The sequence below is a fragment of the Athene cunicularia genome (genome assembly GCF_003259725.1).
Source record: "Athene cunicularia isolate RWA chromosome 17 unlocalized genomic scaffold, athCun1 chr17_part1, whole genome shotgun sequence".
Classification (NCBI taxonomy): Eukaryota; Metazoa; Chordata; class Aves; order Strigiformes; family Strigidae; genus Athene; species Athene cunicularia.
The window spans coordinates 11,073,052-11,089,210 of NW_020799122.1; the positions used below are offsets into that span (position 1 = coordinate 11,073,052).

At 48.6% G+C, this 16,159-nt stretch overlaps 1 protein-coding gene across 2 annotated transcripts in view; it reads left to right on the plus strand.

Moving 5' to 3' along the window:
- Nucleotides 1-16,159, plus strand: part of RGS3 (regulator of G protein signaling 3) — an 85,760-nt gene that overhangs the window by 25,374 nt on the left and 44,227 nt on the right. For both annotated transcript variants that reach the window (XM_026860531.1, XM_026860533.1), the window contains 7 exons: nt 397-502; nt 778-1,117; nt 1,576-1,615; nt 5,830-6,020; nt 7,114-7,132; nt 8,315-8,376; nt 16,025-16,136. In XM_026860531.1, coding sequence (XP_026716332.1) covers nt 397-502; nt 778-1,117; nt 1,576-1,615; nt 5,830-6,020; nt 7,114-7,132; nt 8,315-8,376; nt 16,025-16,136 — 870 coding nt within the window. The remainder of the gene's footprint in view (nt 1-396; nt 503-777; nt 1,118-1,575; nt 1,616-5,829; nt 6,021-7,113; nt 7,133-8,314; nt 8,377-16,024; nt 16,137-16,159) is intronic.

Here is a 16,159-nt window from a genome sequence, read left to right on the forward strand (position 1 = left end):
AGAGGGCAGCAGGATCACAGGAGCCCTCAGTTGCCTGACTATATCCTCTTGGGATCAAGGCCAACCTGGAGGATGGACTTGGTGTCTCCATTGTACCCTGGTGCTCTCCACTGCCCATGTGAAGTTCATGCAATAGCTCTGAGAGAGCTTCTATTACGTTGTTCCAGGTGCTCTGTGTGTGTGTGCTTGTTGGAAGGTGAAGCTCCAGGCTCTGCTAGCCCCACTTCATTTTCAGGTGTGGATGTGAGGGGAAACAGACTGGCTTTAGAGGAGTGAGTGGTGCAAGCTGTGAAGCTGTGCTATTTGGGTGTTCACTAGCCCCAGCGCTTCTGCTCCCTCTCATACTCTCAGCTCTCTGTCCAACAGGTCACTGGTATTTGTCTCTTCTCTCTGCAGGTGGCCCGGCAGAAAAGGCTGGTCTGCAGCAGCTTGACACGGTGCTGCAGCTGAACGAGCAGCCTGTGGAGCACTGGAAATGTGTGGAGCTGGCACACGAAATCCGGTGAGTGTTCACCCAAAGCAAGAGTGCAGGGCTCTGGGAGAGATTGTCTGAGGGAGCCCAGGGCAGGGGAGCAGAAGCTTTGAGTGGCTACAGGAAGGGGAAGGCTTTGAGGGGTGCAGGAGGCTGGGAAGGGACTCTAGAGTGGAAGAACAGAGGATACAGGGGTAGAGGTGTTAGAGGGGGGAAGGACCGCAGGGCTCATGATTGTTTGAAGATGTGGGGTGCCTCACTCCCTGCTGCTCCATCTCTGACCTGCCCCGTGCCATCTCTTTCAGGAACTGTCCCACTGAGATCATACTGCTGGTCTGGAGGCTCGTCCCACAAGTCAAGCCAGGACACGAGGGCATGATCCGCAGGTCATCCTGCAAGTCTGCCTATGACCTCCAGTCACCGCCCAACAAACGGGAAAAGAACAGCACCATGCCTCCACGGCCTGAGCAGCGCCGGAGCTGCCACATACTGTATGACGGGACTGATGGGCTGGTGCTGAACAGCTGGGAGAGGTACACGGAGATCGGCAAGCAGAGCCAGAACACCATGCCTCCCCTGTCCCGGGTCCCCTCCACGGCAGACCAGAACTACATCATCTTGGCGCCTTTGAACCCGGGGAGCCAGGTAGAGCTGCTTTCCAGCCCCACGCTCAAGTTACTTCATGTGGCTGTTGGCTGTGCGTGCTGGATCCTCTCTTGGCCTGTGCTTCAGCCTTGTCGAGCATCACCTCTAAATGTTTGCTAGAGCGCATGCCACTTTTATAAACCAGACCCGTGTCCCTTAGTGGAGCTTTCACTAATTTCCTAAAACATTTACCACGAGGACTGTAGAGCTGGGGTGAACAACATGCTGCCTCAGGGCTCACTCAAGGAGTAATGATATGGGAAGTGTTCCCACCACGTAGACCACGGTGCAAGTCATTGCTATTATTTTCTGCTGGCAATAGGGCAAAAATTGTTTTCACCTCTCTGGAATGCTTTGGCTTTTTGAGTTTGGCATGCTAAAATTTACAGTTGGTTGTTGCACAGTCTACCTCAAGCCTACTTCAGGTGACTGTGTCTTTTCTGGGTTGTGTTTTACAGCTGCTGAGGCCTGTCTATCAAGAGAACAACACTACTGCGGGTAAGTTGCCAATGTGCCGCAAACACTGCTCAGAGGAGCTAGACATGTTCTTTCTACAACTATCAAACCCTTACCCTTAGTCCTGCAACAGAGTCCCTCATATTTTGAGAACAGTGGCAGAAGCCTAGGGCTTCTGGGTACCATAAACTTCCTAGTCTCTGTGTCAAACAAGAACCCTAACCCCAGGCCCAGAGAACACAGCTCCTACTGTCAGCGGGTGAGCCTCACAGTGAGAAGGTCCCTGTGGGAGCTTGCAGAGCTGCTGAAGGGAGGCTGGTGGCAGGGACTTTCCATCAGGGGCACGATGAAAACATAAAGTGTGAAAGTGCTAAGCACTGTTGTTGTGGCAGTTCCCCAGATGTGTCTGTGGGCCTGTCCGTGACGTGTTTCCCTTCTCGTGCATGATGGCTGCTGATACTGTGACCCCTGCTTTGAGGTTCATTTCATTACTAAGGGAGCGAGGATGGCTGTGACTGGAATTTGTACAAACAGTAGTGCAAGTTGATGTGCCAGATCTGGGGAATGCTCATTTCCAGGGCTGCTGAAAGGTCTCTGGCAGTCTCTGGACCAGCTCTTCTCAAAAACCCTTGGAAGCATAAACTCATTTTCTGTGATGGGTATGCTGGGGTCTTCCTGCCAGGTGTGGTTGGGCTTGCAGGAAGAGTGGGATGAGGTGTGTGGCAGAGCTGGGCACAGCATGAATTGAGGTCCACGCAGAAACGCCTGCTCATTGGTTTGGGAGCTTTGGGAGGCTGCACTTGCACCCTGGTCTGTTAGGATTTCCTTAGGATGAGCTGCATGGCTGTAGCAGAGCTGAGATCTTGCAGGAGTGTCTTGAACTCAGCAGTCCCTCCCTGGTGCGTGCACAACCATCAGCAGCATTTCCAGCTAGAAAATATTGTGCTGCCTGTAAAGGTGGGGCAACATCCATAGAAGGTGAAGTGTGGGGCTGGCAAAGCTGTGGTGGGGATGCTGGGGGGCAGGGGGGAGCGGCGTATGTCTGTGGCCCCTGACCTCTGCAGCCAGAAGAATTTTCCACAGCTCAACTGCAGGGGATGTTTTGTACCATGGATAATTGCAACTCTTTCCTGCTGCTTGTGGATCCAGTGAAAAGATGAGCTGGACCGTGGGGACTTGTTCTTACAGCAGGGTGGAATTTGAAAGACTCAGGCTTCTTCCCATAGCAAATTTTAGTGATTATTTTCAGTTTATTTAATGTTAAGCCTTCAGAGGGAGGAATGCATTAGTTAACCTGAGCAAGCGTGGCAGTGCAGAGCTGGTCACCAGTCACACAGTGACAGGAGCTGATGCTTCAGGCAGGCTGGATATGTTTCTGTGCCAGTGTGCAGAAAACAGGACTTGTACAGGTGATGAATTTCTCTGATAAAATGAGGTTATTTAGGGATAAGAGGAAAAGCAGATCAAGAACAGCCCAGACAGATTGTATCTGTCCTGTGTTGAGTTTTGATTTTATCTGGCAGTGCAACCATGAAAAAGTGAAAAGAAAAAATGTCAGGATTATTGCACTTGGAGGTGGAAATAACCTTTTAGGTCATGAGGGCCACCCCCTGCAAAGACAGGCTGTTAAAACAAGCAGTAAACAGCAGGTCTGGATTGCCAACAGAGCACAGTCTGGCTCTGCTGGTGTTTATCTGAAAGTAAATGCGCTATTTCCTGATACTTAATGGAATATGTAATGTTGGGTAGATTCGTATATTTGCTTTGGACGAGACCTTATCTACTCCAAGCCATGTTCAGAAGTGTTTTGGCTCATTTCTGCTTGGAAAGGTTATGGGTATCTGTTACAGCGCAAAGGCAGAAGCCAGTGTGCAGAAACCCCTGGGGCTGGGTAGCTGGAGGGAAGGATGCTGGGGAGTCTCTGCTGGGACACCCCTCTAGCAGGGAGCTGAGGAGGGTTTGCTCATGCATGTTCCTGAGACATCGCTGTGGGGGAGAATGGCCTAATGCTCCAGCTTCTCCCCAGGATATATTAAAATCCAAGTGGAGAGGTCCGCCTGCTGGACCCGAGCTGGCTTGGTTCGTCAGCTTTGGGAGGGAGAGGGGAAGGAAATACTTTGTTTTTTCAGTGGGGCTTCTTTTGAAGAAGGCATGAGGTTTTGGTTAAAGAGACATTCATTTCCTGCTGGAGTTGTTTCTCGAGAGTTTTGGGACAGAGCACAGGTTGCAGGACATGTCTGGGGTTAAGGGCTCTTGGAGAACACGGACCTGTCCCACCTTCTCTCCCCAGCGTGGTAGGTCCTGTTGAAGCTGTGATGGGAATTTGTGTGTGGCAGGAGAGACATGTGCTGTGGGCCTGGGGACATCAGGGATGGCCAAAACTGTATACTGGGGTCACCAGAGAGTGCCGAGGCCCTTGGGCTTAATGGATTAATATAATTAACAGGAAATATTTTATAGCTGCTCCTCACTCAGCAGCTGTGCTGTCCCAGCACCCTGAGAGGAGAGCAGCCCAGTGGGCAGCAGCTTGGCAGCTCCTTGATGGTTCAGGTCCTGTGTGTTGGTCTCATCCCAGCTCCATGTGATGGGTCTGGGGAGGAGGACGCATAAATCTGTCCTTAGCACTGCTGCCTCCAACAGATCACCCACCAAACCATCTCGCTGCTCACAGTGAGTTGTGTGCACAGGCAGCGGCTCCCAGCAGTCTGTGATACTCTCACCTCTTTGCGCTGGTGCTGGGAAAATGGTACTAACTTCTATCCAGGCAGAGCATCTTCAGAGAACCCCACGTCCTGTGCCTGAAGTTGTGAGACAAAATGCTGGTGGGAGCTTGCTGGATGTGTTCAGAGACACTCTCTGGGCTGGGAGGAAAGGGCTTGGAAATCCTATATAGCAGCAATTGCCCAGCAAGAAGGGAAGGAAGGACTCACTCATGCAGCAGCTAGCAGGGAACAATGATACTTGTTTATAATTATCAATAATGCTTTTAATGTCAGGATTATCAATTACATTAAAGATTCTGGGACTGGTTTGACATACAACCTAATGTCTCCTGGCCTCTAGTGATGCAGGTGTGGAGTGGCCACAGTAGCTGGTTTTGGCTTGTTGGGAAAAGTCACAGCTCTGCTTGACCAGCTGAGATGGGAGGCTGCAAAGAAAAGCTTCTGTGTAATCCCTCCTTTGAATGAAGATAATGGCTTTCTGCGATAAAGGACAGAGTGAAAAAACAGTCAGACTGCTCAGACTTTTTCCAGCACTGAAATGTAATGCTGAAAAACAGTGGATGATGTTGTGCCAGCCTCAAGCAAAATGAGATCATCCTTTATAAATACACCCCCAAGTCTGAGTAACCTGGGAGCAATTTGGAAAGGCCTGGATTGATCCCATGTGCATGAACGTGTTATCACTTCTGTCCCTTTCTCTGACACCTCCAATCTTAGTATCTTCTAAAAATTGTGATTAACCTGCCACCCAGTGCCCCATGACATGAAATTCCCACACTTTGCTAACTTCTATGCCCAGAATCCAGGGCAGGCAGGACTTAGGTGGATAAAAATGTCCCAAGGTTTAAATTTCCAGTGTTGGTTTTTTCCTTCACCCTGAGTCGGTCACAGATGGTTTTTCCCTCCCTGGAAAGGGAGGGGTTATATTTCAGTGGTGCAGGCAGGTATTCCCTGATGGTGGGAACCTCCTTGGTGCTTCTGTGATTCAAGAATGATCATTTAAAGTCATGTTTGGGGTTGTTCTGTATTTCTTATTTTGTACTTTCAGTACTGCATAGGGAGTTGCATATAATAGTACCACTCTCTTCCTTCAAAGTGCTGTATTCATAAATTGTGCAGAAGGTGGCATACACCCATACAGAGGCAGATGTGCTGGCTTGCAGCTGAGCTTGCTGTGACTTCTGTGACTTCCTTGGATGTTTCTTTGTACATACATAGATGTGTTTGTGCTGCTGGTGTGATCCAGTTAAATCCTTGGTCCAGCAAACGAGTAGCTCTTGAGCAGAAATGTCAAGGGACATCTTATTTTGCATTAGGAAAAATGAAGTCAGTGCTGTTATCTCATGAATCCCTGGGAAACTTTGATAGCAGAGTGACGAATGTCCCTGCAACTCTCGGCTCCAGCTATTCCCCTTAGGCTTTGTGTGTCCTCCTCCAGCCTGTGAGAGCAGGAGCCGAGCTGGCAGCATGCAGCAGCTCTGTGGGAGCTCTCTTCTGATTCTGTGTTTCTTTCTGCTTCCTCTGTCGCTCCAGGAAATGCAAGTAAAGGGAAATTGCACATGGGGTCTGGGAGAAAATCCAGGCTGATGAAGACTGTGCAGACGATGAAAAGCTATGGGAACTACCAGAACTATACCATAGTGAGGCCACACGTCCCACACTCCAGCTATGGCACGTATGTGACGCTGGCTCCCAAAGTGCTGGTGTTCCCTGTCTTCGTGCAGGTAAGTGCAGCTGGAAGTGAGGTGTTATGGATCTGATGCAATCAGGGCCCAGCCCAGCAGGCTGTATCAGAGCTTGCTGCTGTAGGTTGGGTCCAGGCTGTCATAGATCTATTTCCCAGCAGTATACACCATGAATGTATGGATCCCCTGTCATCCTCAGGTCTCTCCTCTGGAGCTGGTTGTACTCAGCACAGTGCTGGGTACTTTCTCAAAGGGAATTGTGCCCTGTCAAGATGATTCTCTGTTGGAGTTTTTTCCCTTTTCAGCTTTCAAATCTGGTCCTCAGGTGCTTGCTTGTCAGGAGAAGGTGTCCCAGCTTCTGGGCTTCAGCAACCAACTCTGCATAACTGAAGATCAATATGGTTTCTTCCTGTGGGTTCTTTGTGCTGCTAATTATAGTGTGCAAACAGAAGTTTTTTAGTTTAGCTTGTGGCCAGTGCTAAAATCGTGGATGAGGGTCCAGAGCAGTAATGGCTTGACAGAGGATGTTCTCGCTCCTCAGTTCTATAGATGGCTTTCTTAAAACTTATCCCTGAATTTGGTGGTAGTAGCTCTAACTACCTCTGTGTCTTCCATTTTGTCCTTCATATGGCCAGATCCCAAGAAAACCTCATCTGATCCTCTATGTTTAAGTGTGTTGCTGATGGATACCTTCATCTCTGAGTCCGTGGGGAACCATCCATCCTCCCCTGCTAGCAGCAATGGCACTGTTGTGTCAGCTCAGACTGGAGATGTCCTTTGGGCTGAGATCCATGATCTATGTTGTCTGTCACTCCAGTCTGAGTCAGCAGACTGCTTGGGGCACATGTGGGGCTGGGATGGTGCTGGGGGGCAGCCTTATGCTCACCTCCATCCTCCCCGATCGCAGCAGGTGGCTGTTCATGTTAGCACCAGTGCACTCACCAGCCCTGGCTGTGTGCAGTTTGCCTTTTGGTAAGGACACAGCTGGCACTTGTGCCTCTGCACTCCTCAGACTTATGTATTGGATTGAGTCTGGGCTGTTTCAGCCTCTTAAGGAACTGGTTTTTATGCTTTGCTCCTGCTGCCAGTCAGAGAGGGACCTGGGGGGGTTGATTGACAGCCAGCTGGACAGGAGCTTGCAGTGTGCCCAGGTGGCCAAGAAGGCCAATGGCATCCTGGCTTGTGTCAGCCATAGCGTGGCCAGCAGGGACAGGGAAGGGATCTCACCCCCATACTCGGCACTGGTGGGGCCGCCCCTCGATGAGTGGGTTCAGTTTTGGGCCCCTCACCCCAAAAAGGCCATTGAGTGACTCAAGCGTGTCCATAGAAGGGCAACAGAGCTGGGGCAGGGTCTGGAGCACAGGTCTGCTGGGGAGCGGCTGAGGGAACTGGGGGGGGTTCAGTCTGGAGAAGAGGAGGCTGAGGGGAGACCTCCTGGCCCTCTGCAACTCCCTGACAGGAGGGGGCAGAGAGGGGGGATGAGTCTCTGGAGCCAAGGAGCCAGCGCCAGGCCCCGAGGGAATGGCCTCAAGCTGCCCAGGGCAGGGTCAGGCTGGCTCTGAGGAAGGATTTCTGTGCAGAAGGGGCTGTTGGGTGTTGGAATGGGCTGCCCAGGGGGGAGTCCCCAGGATCCCTGGAGGGGTTGAAGAGTCGGGCTGACCCAGCGCTGAGGGATCTGGGGGTGTTGGGAACGGTCAGGGTGAGGTTCTTGGAGGAGCTTCAAGGGCTTTTCCAACTGAGATGATTCTGGGATTCTGTGATTGTCCTGGGCTGGTTTTGCAGTGTTTGTTCTGCAGCTGGGACAACTGAACTGGTCCTGTCCTTCTCCAGCGTTAAACAGAGGAGGTACTGACTGGGAAGCTGAATGTGCAGTGCGGCATGAGAAAGGGCAGCCCCCTTAAAGTTGCTTTAACTTACTCAAGAGTAATCCATAAAATCTTGTAGCAAATCTTCTTGCTTGAGGGACATGAGAACCTAACCTGCCACTGTTGTGGGTGTGTTTCCTGCTAAAAAGCACCCATAACCAAGCCTGCACTGTGTAGAACAGTCAACGTACAAAGAGGCAAGTGGCTGATTGTCTTTTTATAGATGGGTCTGACGTAGGTGTTAAGTGTAAAGCTTTCTTTTTATCGTGTAGCTGGACTGCAGACTTTCTGTCCTTTTGAGCACAGTGTGGGGTGACTTCTCCCTGAACAAGTTACAGCTTAAAGTGAAGACAAAGTGGGTTTGGTGGGTGGAAAATTTTTCTGACAAACCACACTTCCAGTGGAAGGTTTGACTGTTTCTTTCTTTCTTTCTTTTTTTTTTTTTTTTTTTTTTTTTTTTTTTCCCAGCCCGAACTCTGCTTCTGTCAGAGGAGCTGCTTCTTCATGAGAGCAGAAGCAGGACTATACAGGTAAGACTCTTTCCATGCTTTCTAAATGTGCTCTTCTGCAGTCTTACATAGTAGATTGAGAAGGGAAATATTGTGCACTACTTATGATATTTGGAAAAACGTGTAGTTTCATCATGGATGGGATGAACTAAATATCAAAACTCTTCTCTGCTAGAAATCAACTTTTTTTCTCGTTTTCCTTCATGCTCACAAAGAAGAAACTGCGCATGGCAAATGCGTGCCAGTCACAGCCCAGCAGTTGGGGCCACTGCTAGACTTGGAAAGAGGGAGTTTAAGATTATTTTGTACAAAATTAGAGAACTAGACAGAGAACTTGTTACAGGGGTTTTCAGAAATTTAGTTCCTGAAGCAGGTCACATGTCTTGTCCAAATTCTTTTCTTCCTTCTTACTTCAGCTTCTTTTCTGCAATCTTATTGGAGGGCTGTTAAAAATCTGGGGAAACAACTGAGCTTTGGCTGCATGCTGAACCTGTGCATGTGACAACTTTCAACATCCAAACTGGCAGTTTGGACATGTCGATATTTGCTGCTGGCTTCACTTGCATCCAGCTGTAAAGTCTGCAAAGCCCTGGAATTTGGGACAGAGGAAGCAGCAGCTGGGAGAGCCCACTCAATGCATTGCTCACTAGTGCTGGAGGAAACTGCAATTTCTTTTGGGACATTTTCAGATAATCTTACCATTGTACAGAAAAATTTTGTTTTGAATTTAGGTAGAGTGAACCATGTGTCATCTCACAGAACCATAAAGAAATTTTTACTTGACTAATCTTAGTTTCTGGGTAACATCTTCTGGGTGGCTGACAGCAGAATCCCAGAGACAGGTCATCACGCTGGCCTGTACCAAACAGTACAAGACTGTGTTATTTTAAGTGGTTCCTCTCTCTTCCTGGTTTTCAATGTATAATTTATCCCTTGCTTTGACTTGAGTAACTTTTTTTTTTTTTTTTCCCCAATGTACATGAAAAATTGCATGATCCATTTGGAAACTTAGCACTGATATGTAAATAAAACTCCTCCCCTGTCTATCCTGCTGTTCTTTACTGCTCAGGGTCTTCTGGGCATCTGCATGAATGAAAATCAGGTAAACACATGGCTGTGTAGCACAGCTGTGCTGTGCTGGCTTGGAAATATGGTGGCCAGCCTGAGGTCAGGATGCCTCGCTTGGGTGGTTTGGAGTTGTTTGCTTTCAGGTCAGAACAGACGTCTGTAGTAGCAGCCAAATGGGGAATAATTATGGACAACTAATGCTGTTTGCAACCTGGGGGGAGCATGTGTGAGTATGGGGGTGTTCATATTTAGACAATGGAGAGCCTCAGGACGAGCATGTTTGGAAGAGGTGTGCTTCTGTCTCTCCAAATGGCCACATGAGCCATTTCAGAGACCCAGCTGTGGGCAGGATCAGAAGGATCTCTCAGGGAAAGGACTCTGCTTACAATGCCCTAAGAATGAGCATGAGGCTGGAAGAGGATTTCTCACTTGGAGCTGCTGCCAGGAAAGAGCAGGATCCTGTGGGCTGGCCAGGAACCTGAGACAGTGTTTGATGGTGCCTCGAGGCTGTGGTGTCTGTGTAAGCTTGTCAGAGGGGCAAGGCAAGAGGTTGTGACTAAGCATAGTGCAAAAATAGAAGCAGTGAATGGGAACAAGCATGTGGCAGCATCTGCTTTGGAAGGCAGGAGTCTTTCCCTTGGTGTGAACCCAGGCATGGTGCTGAGCCCTGTACTGCTGGGAGCTGACTGTTGTAGGTAGCAACACTGGGACAGCAGCCATATCCCTGGAGAAGGGCTTTCTCTTGTCTACAGTGTGTCACAGGGTCATGGCAGGCTTTGCAGAGCTTCAAGGAATCAGTGCAGGTCTGCTTTGGTCGTGATGGGCTCTGGGACAGGAGAACCCAAACTTCTGAGGCTAGCAAGACCGAAAATGGCCTGGACGCAATGAAGCTTTCACTGGTAAAGAAGGGCTCTGACTTCTCTTTATGCTGAACTTGAGCTTGCTCCCTCTTCAGCCTTCTCTGCTGCCTGAACAGAGGCTGCCTTGTTTCTGGTTGGTCCTTTCTTCCTTGCTCCATGTGGTTTTCCATTTTCCCACGGCTCTTCCCCCTCAGCCTCTCTCAGACTGAACTGCTGCTCCTGTGCTTTGCAGGACTCTGTATGTTACTCTGCTTTGGCTAAGTGGCTTGAGAGAGGAGGGTGCAGATGCAGGGGCTGGAGATGGAGGTCCCATTTCATTTTTTTCTCAAAAGTACAGATTTTTTTCCCCCTTGGCAGTTTCCATGTCAGGCACTGCATCCTCATCACTGAGCAAACTCTTTCATCTCCTGAAGGAGTCAACCTATCTCTCTGGAGGCTTGCCAGGATCTGTCCTTTCCCTGACCTTACCTCTGGGGTAATCCTTATTCAGGCCTTAATCACATCCTGTCTAGACTGTTGCAATTCTCGCTTTTATGGTCTTCTGAAATCCATCCCTCCAGCCTGCGAAGTGCTAGAGGAGCCAGTGTGATGCAGGTGATAGCACACAAGGTGTCTAACATGGGCTTAGTCCTTATTGGTCCGTCTCTAATGTGCCTGGGGGAAACTTTCCAAAGCCCTGAGGTTCCTTCACAGCATGTGCCATGCTCAGTCCCTTCTCAGCTCTCTTTTCTGCCATCCTGGCAGGGTCTACAGGTCAGGAAGGTTCTCCCTTGAACTCTGAAAGCCCTCAGCTCTATCAGGAGTCTGGAGGACATGGACTGACATGCCCAGGTTTTATGTTCTTCTCTGCAGAGCAAGAGGCTTTTCTCTCTCATCTCAGCTGTTGCCCTGCAAATTCCTGGCACTCCTGGCCTGGGATGGAGTTACCAGCTCCCTGTTTCAGTGGGTGGCTGAGTTTGGCCAACACATTGGGTTGACCAGAACCCTACTCCCTGGCACTATGTTTCAAGATCTCGTTTTCAGCCTTTTTTAGACATTTTCATTTGAGTGAGAATATCAGAAAACTGTACTTACCTTCTCCTTCCACCACTCTAATCCCACTTACTCTGTCCCTTCTTCTTTACTGCTCTTAATATCCTTCCCTTCCTCATTTTTTTTATACCATTTCCCCATCTGCACAGCCACTGCTTATGCTAGCTTCCCCCTTGAGGTATTCAGTGCCTGCTCTCCCCTGATGCTTATGGTAGAAGAATGTTTGACTTGGGTAAGCCAAGGTGAGGTTCAAGGTTTACAGCTAAAGCCTTCACTATGGATCTCCTTTTGGCAAACGTGGAGGTTTATCTTCATCAAACTCTAGCTGAGCATTATTAACTCCTTCCTGAGTGTATAAATTCCTTGCCAGAAATCCTGGCAGAAAAAAAATATGTGAGGTGGTAAAGGAGGGTAAATGCATTGTGGGCTAAAAGACTGCTGAGAAGCCTTGGAGAACATGTGTTTAATATGGATACATGCAGAAGTAGAAATCCAGGAGCAACGGAGCAGGTCATTCTTAGAGAGTTAGGGCTGTAGCATGAAAAGCAATGACTCAAAGGCTTCAGTGTATCACTGAAGGGTGGGAAAGTTTCCCTGATCTGTGAAGTTCATGCCCATCGTGGAAGTGCCATGCCTGTGTGTGTGCACCTACCCCACCTGCAAAGCCTAGACTGCTTCTCTTTTTAGACGGGGGGTCAACTGACTGAGATGCTAATGTACGAAGCTGTGGTAACTTGATTACTTGTAATCATGTTCTCCTACTGCTCTGGTCTCTGTGAAAACTGAGTAACTGCCAGTGCAAAGCTGTAGCCAAAAAAGCCACCACTTTGAAGCATACGATCAGGGGAGCACTGAATAGAAGTGACTGGGTGATACCACCCTGTATGTGGGGAGCTGCATCATTCTTGGTCTGATGAGTCCAACAGTGATGTCTGCTTTGTAGAGGATGCTGAGAATTCAGATGGTCTCACAAGAGGGCTAAAGCAAGATCTGAAAAATTTGAGGAAGATTAAGAAAGCTTCATCTATTTAACTCAACTGAATGAATGGGGACACATGAGCTCTGCAGGTAAAACCCTCATACTGGTATCCCTGGAGTTTCTCTTTGGGGTTGCAGCCAATTCTTCTGGAGAAGAATCCAGTACTGGCAAATAAAAAATGTGTGTGGCTCAGTCCTAGGGGTGGGTACCTGCCAGAAGAGCTCCCAGTCAATGATTACAGGACTTCTGTAGCCAGGTGCAGGCAGCATTCTCTGGCCGGCGATGCAGGTGATCATCACCATGTTCTCCTTTTGTCATCTGACAGCTCTATCATAAAAGATCTGCCTCGGCTTCACTCTGCTTCCTCAGCTCCCTCTGTTTTGCTGGGCACAGGTATGAGACTATTGTTAGAGAGAGAGAGGGGGCGATGTCTCGGAAAGCATCCACTGGCTCAGGCTTTTCCTCCCGGGCGCTGGGACAAGCAGGCAGGGTTTGCTCTGATCCGTTTTGCCGGTGTCTCTGCTGATGTGCTGCTGCACTTACAACTCCTCCCTGCTGTAACCCAAGTGGTGGTGGCTCTCTGCATAGGTGAGCAGAAAAGGATGGGGTTAGGAAGAGAGTTAACTATTCTTAAGCTTGAATGTGAAGGTACTTTGGCTGCAAGGCTTAATTTCTGAGCACTTTTTCATAATGTTTTTGTTACCATATTGCTTTACAAAGCATGGTTATTGCTTCCTCCTTCCTGTGGTGGGGCTTGGTAGCAGTCCCAGTGTTGATCTGTTCTCATCTTGGGGAAGCACACTAACCTATGGCTTTCCACCTTCCCTCCTGGCTTTCATTTTCTCTTGTTTTCTTTTAGGAAACACTTTAAATGTGCCCCTTCCTTCTGTAACAGTGCTTTGCCAGTTATATTCTGTAGTTAGTCAAGTCTATCAGAGAACAGGTTTTGCTGTTTGCCACGGTGCAGAGCACACGCAGATGAACACGTTCAAGACACCAGTGTCAGCCTCTATGAATATTTTTTGTCTCCCTGTAAAATCTATTCACATTCCTCTAAAAGGTTTGTGTGACAACTGTCATTTGGCCTTGATCACTCTAGCAATAACACAGGTGGGCCTATCTCTGTCTTCAGAGGAGTGTTTTCATCATGTCAGTTTTATTTTTGATTTTGGGGTAGGAAATTAGTTCTGGGAAATACACAAAGATACTCTGACTCTCCAAGGAGCAACTCTGATGGATTCTGTGTCTTGCCTGGATGAATTCAGGTGCTATGTTTCTTTTTTGTTTGCTCTTTTGCTGTTATGAGCCCCGTGATTTGTCATGGTAGATAACAGATCTGTTTGCAGAGGGCTGTTAGAGACATGTTACAGCTTGTCAGCAGTGTGATGGCAGCTCTAGGCAGAGCTCCAGATTACTCACTCCAGCCTTCCCCTCTTATACCTGCTGGCTGTGCCATAGGGCCATCCGTGATTCGAGTTTCCTGTGCTCAGCTCTGCAGGTGAGGTCCCTCTGTGAGCAGGGTCTGCTGGAGCCCTGGGCCTCGGATGGTGCTGGGATGCTCTTGGCAGGCACTGGCTGTCTGGGTGGAAGGGACACCCTCAGTTTCTTCCTCCAGCAACTTGGAGGAGCAGAGGGACCTCTGTAAACTGTTTTGTGTGGAGCTGTTCTAAAATCAAGTGTCTTTCTGGAAGCAGCATCTAATAGAGATGCTCTTACATAACCCATGCTGCCTGCGCTTTTATTTCTCTACATCCTGAATTCAGTCAGTCCTGTCTTCCCATAAAAGCACAATGTTACCTGTAAATAATTTTCGTGTATTTCAATTTCCATGATTCCCTATTTAAATCTGCTTGGTTTTGAAGTGATTTTTTTCTCCTGCTGCTCCTTCTAATCTTTTTCTACCCTTTAAACTTCCTTGTGTATTAGGTCTTAATTTTCTTTCCTCCATTTCCAACATGACCACTTGATGATCATGCTTTTATCTCCTTCACTTTGCTGTGCTGCTCTTCTCAAAATCCCTGAACATCTAATCTCTGAGGCTGAGGGACCTGGGATCGCACCAGTTATGTCCCAGAAAAGTTACCTTTTGGAACAAGATGGACATGGGAGAAAGTTTATAGTGCAGTTTGTACTTTGTTATTCCTTCTATTAATAATCAGCTCAGAAGTAATGAAGAGGGTGAATGTGGGCACTAGGCCAACTGTATGTTGAGAGCAGATGAAGGGATTTTCCAAATAATACAGAAAAAAAGAGACACTCCCTGGTTTCATTGTCAATTAAAGTTACGTCAGTAGCTTTGTGCTTATTAAGAATCCCACAAAAATTAATTTGCCCAGCAAGGAGAAATCTTGTGTCAAGGACTTGATTTTGGTTTCAAAGCCAGATGCTGCTGCTGTGATGTGAGACTCGCCACCATGTGATAAACTGTTACCCGGCTTGTCATCCTCCTGATGTGTGTCTGTCATGGGCATGGAGACAAATTGTACTGGCAGTGTCCCTGTAAACAGTGACTCAGTCCCTCTCCAGAGCAAAGTCACCTTTCAAAGGGTGGCTTGGTGGTGTCAGTGGTGCCAGCTCCCAGTAAGGCTCTGGGATTCCGAGTTGTTTGCTGCTTTTGCAAAAGGTTTACTAAAAGGCCACAAAACCTTCATTGCTGTTGCTCAGTAATGCAAAGCAGATTTCATTTTGCTGTGAGAGGTTTTGGGGAGCATGTCTAGGAGCAGCTAAAAGCAGCCACTTGCTCATATGCTGCATCCTGTGCTGAGAGCAGTGCGTGGTTTGGCAGTCCAGCATCCAGTATGCCCATGGGCATATTGCAGACACTTCCTGGAATCTTTGAAGTTTTGCTGCATGCCCCCAACTTATGCTGGAGAGCAGGACAGGCTCAAACCTCGACTACCAGCATAGTGATTGCACCAAGCTACTCATCCCCCAGTAGGCTTCTGGCTCAAGGATCTCCCGTATGGTGGAGAAGCTCATGCTTCTTATTTTAAAGGTGACACTAATTTGTACTGATTGAGCTCAAGACCTCAGGCAGAAGCAAAACAAAATCTACTTTCTGAGTTGTGAGCACTTACCACTGCTCCAGAGTAGCTCCCAGCTTCTAGGGCATTTGAGTCGCTGCTCAAGCAGTGAGCTGGGCAGACACTTGGTTCAGTGTTTGCTTTCCACCCGTCAGCATGGTTTAAAGGTGTCAAGTTCTCTGCAACTGCTCTCATGGGTTCTGCTGCTGTAAAAGCCAAACTGTTATTTTCTCAAATGGAGTGAAATGGGGCATGCAAAGACTGAGAACAGTGAGAAGCTCCTTTGTGAGTGTGTTCAGGGAGATCATGTTTGCTTTTAAGTTGCAACTTCTGTAGTGTGTTGGGATTAGTTGGGAGCTTATTCCCTCCTCCTGGTCCTCTGATTTATAACTTATGTAAATGGGAAGTGACACGAGAGCAGAGAGGGTGTGTTTGTGTGGTGTTAGACTGTCGGGCAGGTTTATCCCTCTTGTCACGGGACTCCACAAGCCTCGGTAGGTGGCTGCCAAGCCGGGGGAGCCTCATCCAAAGCTTGCTGGGAGCACCCCGAGGGGTGTAGCAGGAATCAGCCCCTTAGGGAAGGGGTGCCTGGGCTGACTGTCATGGCTGGTGTATCTCCCCAGGGTAGAGGACCTTTCCAGGACACCGTCTCAGTGCCAAGAGATAAATTCCTTATAGCTTCTTCTTTGCTGCTTTTGTGCTTCCAGGTGACCCTCTTTGTCTACTCTGACCTGCTGCTCTTTACCAAGGAGGATGAGCCGGGGCGCTGCAATGTGCTGAGGAACCCTCTCTACCTGCAGAGTGTCAAGCTCCAGGAGGGTGAGTGTCTGCAGCAGCAGTTG